This window comes from Gossypium arboreum, chromosome 3 (assembly GCF_025698485.1).
Source record: "Gossypium arboreum isolate Shixiya-1 chromosome 3, ASM2569848v2, whole genome shotgun sequence".
NCBI classification, from domain to species: Eukaryota; Viridiplantae; Streptophyta; class Magnoliopsida; order Malvales; family Malvaceae; genus Gossypium; species Gossypium arboreum.
In genome coordinates, this window is record NC_069072.1 from 52516619 (window position 1) to 52524923 (window position 8305).

Sequence of the window (8305 nt, forward strand, 5' to 3'; positions counted from 1 at the left end):
CAGTAGCCTATCGGTTAGCCTTACCATTAGAATTGGAAAAGATCCACGACGTATTCCATTTGTCCATGTTACGCCGATACCGCTTTGACCGTTCACATGTGATTTCTCCGACTGAAGTAGAGATTAGATCGGATATGTCATATAGTGAAGAACCTGTTAAGATCCTAGCTCGAAAAGTTAAGCAATTAAGAAATAAGAACGTTCCCCTTGTGAAAGTGTTATGGCAGAGACATGGGGTTGAAGAGGCCACATGATAGCTCGAGGAAATCATGAAAAGCCAATACCCAAATCTTTTTACCTGTAAGATTTTCGAGGACTATAATCCCTAAGGGGGAAATTGTAACAGCCCGATTTTGGGCCTAGTCAGAACAGTGGTTTCGGAACCACTCAATCGAGGTCGGAGAAAATATTTCTGATATTATTTTGTGTGTTATAGCATGATTTTATGAGTGCATAAAAGTTTTGGTGAATTTATTTTAGCGATTGCATGCTTAATTGCGAAAAAGGACTAAATCACATAAAGTGCAAAAGTCCCATTTTGATAGCTAAGGGTGTTAATTTGCCATGAATCTTAATGTAGAGGTCTTTAAAGGACAATTATGCCAATTTTAGAAGGGTTCGGCCATAGGGGACAAGTTGGTCAAAAATGTCAAAAGTCTAGGTGGGTTGGTGACTTAATTGAATAAAATAAAACAAAATGACTTCATCTTTTCATTCTCTTCTCCTACCACCGAAATTTTCATCCATTAGAGGGGTTTTTGAACTTCAAAATTTTAGCTACTTTAAACCCTTGCAAGTAAGTGATCTTGATGACTTTTCTTAAATATTTTTGTACATTTAAACCCCTGTAGGTTAGAATTTAGAATTTAATCCACATGAGCGTGCTGCCTATCCACACGGGTGTGTGCTCTATTTCAAGGGTTATTTTTTTAAAAAGTTGGTTAAAGACCCGAGCCGGTCCCGAGTGGTTTCCAACGGACGTTTGAGGCCTCGAAGGCAAATGTTAAGAAGTTTATATAAAGTTTTAAAATTTATCAAGTCTTGATGATTCGAAAAAGTTGGAATGAATGTGTTTAAGTGTGGTAACGCCTCGTATCCTGTCCCGACATAGGACTTGGGTGTGGGGTGTTACATCGTATAACTCAGTTTATGCATGATGATATCGAATGTTGATAATTGAATTGAATATAATTAAAAATGAGCATAGTATGGAACTATGATATGAACATGTAATGATATGTAATTGAAATGTTAGTTACCTTCAATTGTCTCAAGCAGACTCGGGTTTAGTTGGCATGCCATAGGGTCATTGATATAGTGGTTTAAAACCATCGCTGGCGAGCCACTTAGGATGCTAAAATATGCAAATAGTAAAAACCATCATTGTCGGGCCATCCCAGATGGTACAATATTCAAATTGTGAAAGTCATCGTTGCCAAGCCACCCAGGATGGTAGAATATGTAGATAGTGAAAGCCATTGTTGTCGGACCACTTGGAATAGTAGAATATTAAAATTCTAAAAGTCAGCATTGTCGAGCAACTCGAGATGATATAGTAAAATAAGGACTATGAAATATTTATAAGGTTAGATAGGTATATCATGTTTGCACATAAAGACAGAATGTAACTTGGTAGTGAAATCATGGTAATATATATGTATATGGATTGTAAAATGGGATTGTACAAAAGACATGAATAGGTGAATTGAATTGGTTGGTAATCAATCATATACTAATTGTATCTTTATCACGTTAATGCTTTTGAATTATTGACTTGAATCATGAAAGTATCACTGAGCATTATAACTCAACATACACTTTGTTTATTCTGTGCACAAGTTCTCGCAGATTTTGAGGTTCTGCATAGTGAAAAAACATCCAAACCGCAGCTCTTGACTAAAAAATGTTTGTACATTTCCTTTATGTTTCAATATATAACATGTACCTTAGGTTGAATCGGTTTTGTATTAATGGTCAATTTGGAATGTTGTTTAGTAAATAATAGTTTGATCAATGATATATATAATCGTTTGGAATATGTTTATGTAAGTTATTGATGTTTAAATGAAATCAAATGTGCACCCAGTCAATTGTGGCAAGCTATTATGAAATAATGCTTAGGAATATTGTACAAATAGTATGTGACGTCGTGATTTCAGTCCCCCATCATCGTGACGTTAAACCGGTAGAGTGGCTTTGCAACCATGGATCTCCAATGTCGCAACGAAACTAATTGTCTGTTCGAGGTCACGGTGCGATATCCTTGATGTCATACACCAACCTGATAATTTTAAAAATATTACATTTTAGTCCTGAAACAACTTCGGGTTATTGAAAGAACTTTTGTAAGCTTGTATAAATCATGCATATGATTGTATAACATGTTATAATGATTTATAAATCTTTAGTGAAGAATTACGCTTGAATTTGAAGAGTAAATGTTGGAAAAGAGTTCTACATTGCTTTCATTATTGCTATTCAAAATCCATCACTAGTAGAATTTTGTGTTGCTTCCGCTATTACAAAAGTCAAACTATGTAACTCTTTGTCTAAAATATTACTTTTTGAGTTCAAAATTCTTTGGTTTTTTTATTCATTTTTTGGAAAAATCCAAATCAAAATTTAAGTGTGGTGACAATTGGCTGGAGGGTTAAGTTTAGTATATTAGTGAGGGTGAAGGTTTTCGTGTTTAAAATTTATTAGAATTAAATTGAAGAAACAAAAATAACAAGAAAGATCACTGTTAGATAAACAAGAAGAAGAAAAAATCAGTTTATTTATTTTAAATATTTTTATATTTTAATATATTTATGTGTTTATAAATATTTTAAAATTTTATAATAATGACCAATTTGAGTCAATATGTAAATATTTAAGATTAATTTTTTAATTATGACTAAATTGACACAAGTAAAAGTTGAAATCTAAATTTATATATCAATTTTTGAATTGTCACATCATTATCTCGTCAAACACTTAACAGAAATGGCCTTAAAAGATATTGGATTAATTAAGTGATTGTTTTGAATGTTTTAAAAGTTAGAATGATAAAAGAAAAAGTTGGATGAGCTGTCATGTTTGCCCTTCTAAATTTAGTACCAAAAATATGTAATGAGTGAAAATGAGGTATTATTATGTGAAAAAATGAGTTGCCTATATAGCTATATAAAAAATAGTGTCTATATGGGTATTGGCATGCTGACACCTGTTCAGGGAGAAAAATGTTGTGGGCATTTGGGGAGAAATGAATAACGGTCTAATTTTAGATTTCATACCTCACATTTTGTTGTTTATGCGATTAGTTATCTATCTGAAGAATTTAGCATGTTCAGTTAGGTCCATACCTTTAATTAATAAATCAATTAATTATTCTAAAATTAGACCAAAATAAGTTATATTTTCTCAAAATAATAAAATGTTATGTATGAATAAAAATTATTAATTATTTAGAATGATAATAATTAAAACAATTTATTACTTTAATAATTTTAAACTATATTTACAATCAAACGATAATAAACTTGAAAGTTTTATTATTAAATTTATATAAAATTTTTGAACATTATTATTTATAAAATTAAGCAATAATTTTCAGGATAAATCTGCACTCAAGGTCAGTAAACTATTAGTAAGTTTACATTTTGGTCACTAAACTTTTACAAATTACAAAATGGTCATTGCACTATTCAAAAGTTTTATTTAAATCACTGAACTATTCAAAAAATCTTTTTTAAGTTACTAGGTTGTTAAATTTTTTTTTAAAGTCCATCTAACGAGCATTAAGCAACAATTCGATGATTGGTAACGGTGAATTAATATTCATCGATGAGTAAAATAACATAACTTAAATCTAAGTCAATCTAACAGTTAGTGTCGGAAATTAGGGAAGAAAGTTGTTTGGATTTCGATTTGCAGATTTGTAATGTTTAAAGTTGTTTTATGAGAAAAATTAAACTATAAAAGAGAAGAAGAAAAAAAGATTTTGATTGGTGCAAATAATGTAAATAAAGAAGGCGATACATTAACAATGACAATTTTAATATCTTAATAATTTAACTGAAATTTTTCAAATAATTTTATAACTATTTTTTAATTTTTTAAAATTTAATAATCAAAACGTAAAGTTACTAATACTTTAATAACTTTAATATAAGTTATCCTAATTTTATAATAAATTTCTCACGTGAAGCATGGCAGTTGTACTAGTTAGATATGAATTGAGAGACAACTTAGGCAGAGGGCAGCGGACACATTCTTGTTTGTTTGTTTCTACTTTTGGACGTAAGCCATTAATGAATTCAACAATTATTTACTGACAAATATTCGTGCAATTAACACACATAATTCCTCTTTTTGTTTTCTTTTTTTTTTTTTTTGGATTGTTTGCTTCGATAAGAAAATAATAGGTCTGAAATAATTTAATTTCTTTCCGAATAAACGAAGTGATATAATTTCTGTATCAATAATAATGTCCATTATATTTTTAAAAGAAATTATATATTTGAATTTTAAAAATAATATTATTGAAAAAGGTGATTATAAATTTTAAAATTAATCTTAAAATAAAAAATAAATATTAAAAATAATTTTTGTAAGCAAGCAAAAAAAAAGAAAAGAAAAAGATTGATCTTAATTATTTTCATTAATAAATTATTAAGTCATAAACAATTTATTAATTTCTAATTAAATATGAGATTTTTAATTTTACATTTTTTTCTGAAAAGATTCTGTAAACTATTTAAAAGTAAGCAAATAATAACAATTGAATACAATCTTAATTATTTATGTTTGTAAAAGCACACTTGATTCAATGGAATAAATTTTATAGCCAATATTTTTATATTTTTGGAGAACAACTCTGATAATGGAATTAATCACTACTATGGATGATAAATACTCTATTATAATCCCAAAATGCTAATTTATTGAAAGAACAAGAATTTACATTTGTCTACATTTGATTGGTTTAATTTTATGTTTTTAAAATATATGATATTCTAAAATTAATAAAAATTCAAAAATAATAAATCTTTTATATTTTTTAGAAAAGTGCAAAATTTTTAAAATTTCTTTAAATAAATTTTTATATTTCTTTCAATATAAATTTTTATATTTTTGTATAAAATATAAATTTTTTTTAGAAAAGTGCAAAATTTTTAAAATTTCTTTAAATAATTTTTTGATTTTTAATAAAAGTTTTAAAAGTTTTATAATATTTTTAAATAATTTTAGAATTTTTCGAAGAAAAAGGAACTAATTGTTTTGTTTTACATTTTTTGAATAATTTATAATTTTTCGAATATTTTTTAAATTTAAAAATTTAACCAATTGTGCTTTTACATATAGTCATGCTTTTTATAACTGCATTTCTTTTCTTTTCTTTTTCCATATTAATTTTTATTAAAAGAATTATTTAGGTCTTTTCAATTACTTTTTATAGGGTCTAAATTGTTATTTATCCCAAAATTTATTAATTAAAATAATTAATGTTATATCAATTATCCTTATTTACTATTTTTAACTGTATAAAAATTAAATTCCATTAATTTTAAGATGGATTAAATTGCTTAGAACCCTATAGTACATGGATGTTCTGTATATTTATTTAAAAAACCATTTTTCATCCTAAAATTCATAACTGTTTTGTCATGAGTGTTTGTATACGACATATACATTACACACAGCGTCGGACCACCAACCGTCGTTCGGTTATATCGCGCCAAAATAACAAGAACAATAAAGAAAAATTAGTGGTCCAAGTAAACATTTTAGAGCAAAATATTCAATGAGTGGTTAAAAAATACATTAAACCCCACATCTTTTATTGCTTGGTGGACCCTTTTGTAACTCTCTCTTCACTTATAAGTTGAGGAGAGGAAGCTTCAAGATTTACGTACGTGCTTGGTTTTCGACTCCTTAAACATATTTCGTAGAATTTGCTTTGCACTTTGCAATGGCATTCGAGATAACAAATGAAATGCTGGTTGGCAGTTTAATGCCAGTGATTGTTTATTGGGTTTATGGTGGACTGTATACGATTTTAGGCTACTCTTGTAACAATTACAGGTTGCATCCTAAAGAAGATGAGGATGAGAAGAACTTTGCCTCCAAAAAGACCGTCATCAAAGGCGTCCTTGGGCAACAATTTCGTCAGTTCATCGCCACTAACCTATTATATATGGTATGATTGTTGCCAAAGGTTTTTCACCTTGATTTTACTCAACTTTGATGACAGTTTTTTTTTTTTTTTATATAACTAAATATATATCAATTACCACGTCCATTTGAAAGGCCAAAGTATAATACGTGATGATATTTTTTTTATAACTAAATATATATCAATTACACGAAAAGTTAAAATATCTTATACTCCCAAGTCCCAAAAAAGCAACTAATTAATCCATTAAAGGTAAGGAGCTGATGAAATCACAATATGTATATTATTGTACTTGTTTAACGTATTGGGTGGGTTTTTTATTTGGTTAAATATACACTTTCTTTTATGTATATATTTAACCAAATTTTATCTAAGGTCAATTAGTTATGATTTAACTTTCGTTAACTTGGTGCAGATAACAAGAGGAAACGATGCCGAAGCTTCTTCAGGGCAGTCAACTTCCTTCTTTGTTATAGCAAGACAGTTTATTGTAGCAATGTTCGTATTCGATACTTACCAATATTTTCTTCACAGATACCTACACCAGAACAAGTTCTTGTACAAGCACCTCCATTCCAAGCATCATCGACTGGTGGTTTCGTACCCATTTGGTGCTATCTACAGTCATCCGATCGAGGGACTTCTTTTTGACATCATAGGCGGTACAATGGCTATTTACATCTCTGGCATGTCCCCTCTAACGTCTGCCTTCTTCTCCTCTTTCTGCAACATGAAATCAGTGGATGACCATTGTGGATTAATGCTTCCCTGGAATCCCTTTCATATCTTCTTTACAAACAACACCGCGTATCATGATCTCCACCATCAGCTTTACGGTGGCAAATACAACTTCTCCCAACCATTCTTCTCCATTTGGGACAAGATTTTGGGAACATATATGCCTTATTCACTTGAGAAAAGAGAGGAAGGAGGCTTTAAATTGCGGCCTCTTAAGGAGTTCAAGAATTAATTATTTAACTAATTACTAGTGCTCCTACTAGTATTTACTGCCATATCATCAATGTTTGCTTCCTTCTGTTTTTAATTATTACAAAAACGTAGCAAGCATGTTTACATGCTTCATGTCGTAATAAAAAAGCTTGAAATGTAAATTTGGGCCTGATTTGTCATAAAACTAGCTAGTAATTAAGAATAAATATCTTTTTTTGTCTTTTTTTTTTTTTTAAATCAACTCTGTTTCAGAGACAACGTGGGGGTGAATATGAAATCCATTGCCTAACTTGTAGGAAAATAGTAATATGATAGTCGGAAAGGTACTTGCAACTTACAGACAATTTCTTTTAATAAAATTAATATACATATAATTTTAGGTTCTAAAATTTAAGATTTAGAATTTAAAGTTTTAAATTTTGTATGTTTAAAAAAAGTTTTAAAATTAAAAAATTAAATTAATTTCACTAAAATTTTAAATCTTTAAAAAAAATTATGAAAAATGCTAAATGCACACAAACTATCATGGTAGACAAGCCCTTGATTGAGTTGAAGTTAATCGATATCGAATCAAATAATTAATTTACTTAAACACAATATAAAGTTATTAAAACATCATGATAATTATTAAATTATGACACATCTACAATATGAGTGAAAAATTATAAATATATTTATTAAAAGTTTATGTAATATAACATATTGCTAAGATTAAAATGGTAAAATTGAATATTTAAAATTAATGATGTCTTTGGTTCAAATAGTACCATGTGTAAAGTTTTATTTATTAATGAAAATATAAAAGATAAAATATATCCTGATAATAATATAACTTTATAAAAAGAATAAAATTTTGGTAATTTTCCAGTTGGGTTGAGACTAGGTTCATGGGTTACACCAACTTAGTTAAGGGTAGGGATCACAAAACCCAAAGTTGTAATATCCTTAACACGAATCCGTTGCTGGAGCAAGGTTATGGAGCATTACCAAAGATTACAGATCAAATAACAAATATTTTGCATTTAAACAATATTCATATCAGAAATCAATCATTAAGTCCCTTATAAGAGCCCTCGAGGCATAAGAATATGTGTTACAAGTAAGTTGGGACTAAATAAAAAACTCAGAGAAATTTTTTTGCGAAATTACAAAATTTTCCTAGGTGTAAGGGACACATACCCGTGTGGCTAGGCCGTA

The 8305-nt window shown here is 28.7% G+C and overlaps 1 protein-coding gene across 1 annotated transcript; it reads left to right on the plus strand.

Annotated features, from left to right (window-relative positions):
- Positions 1-5872: 5872 nt before the first annotated feature.
- Positions 5873-7314, plus strand: LOC108478644 (sphinganine C4-monooxygenase 1-like). The gene is made up of 2 exons (XM_017781114.2): positions 5873-6181; positions 6573-7314. The coding sequence occupies exons 1-2, from the start codon at positions 5954-5956 to the stop codon at positions 7125-7127; spliced, it is 783 nt and encodes a 260-aa protein (XP_017636603.1). The 5' UTR covers positions 5873-5953; the 3' UTR covers positions 7128-7314.
- The last annotated feature ends 991 nt before the right edge of the window (positions 7315-8305 follow it).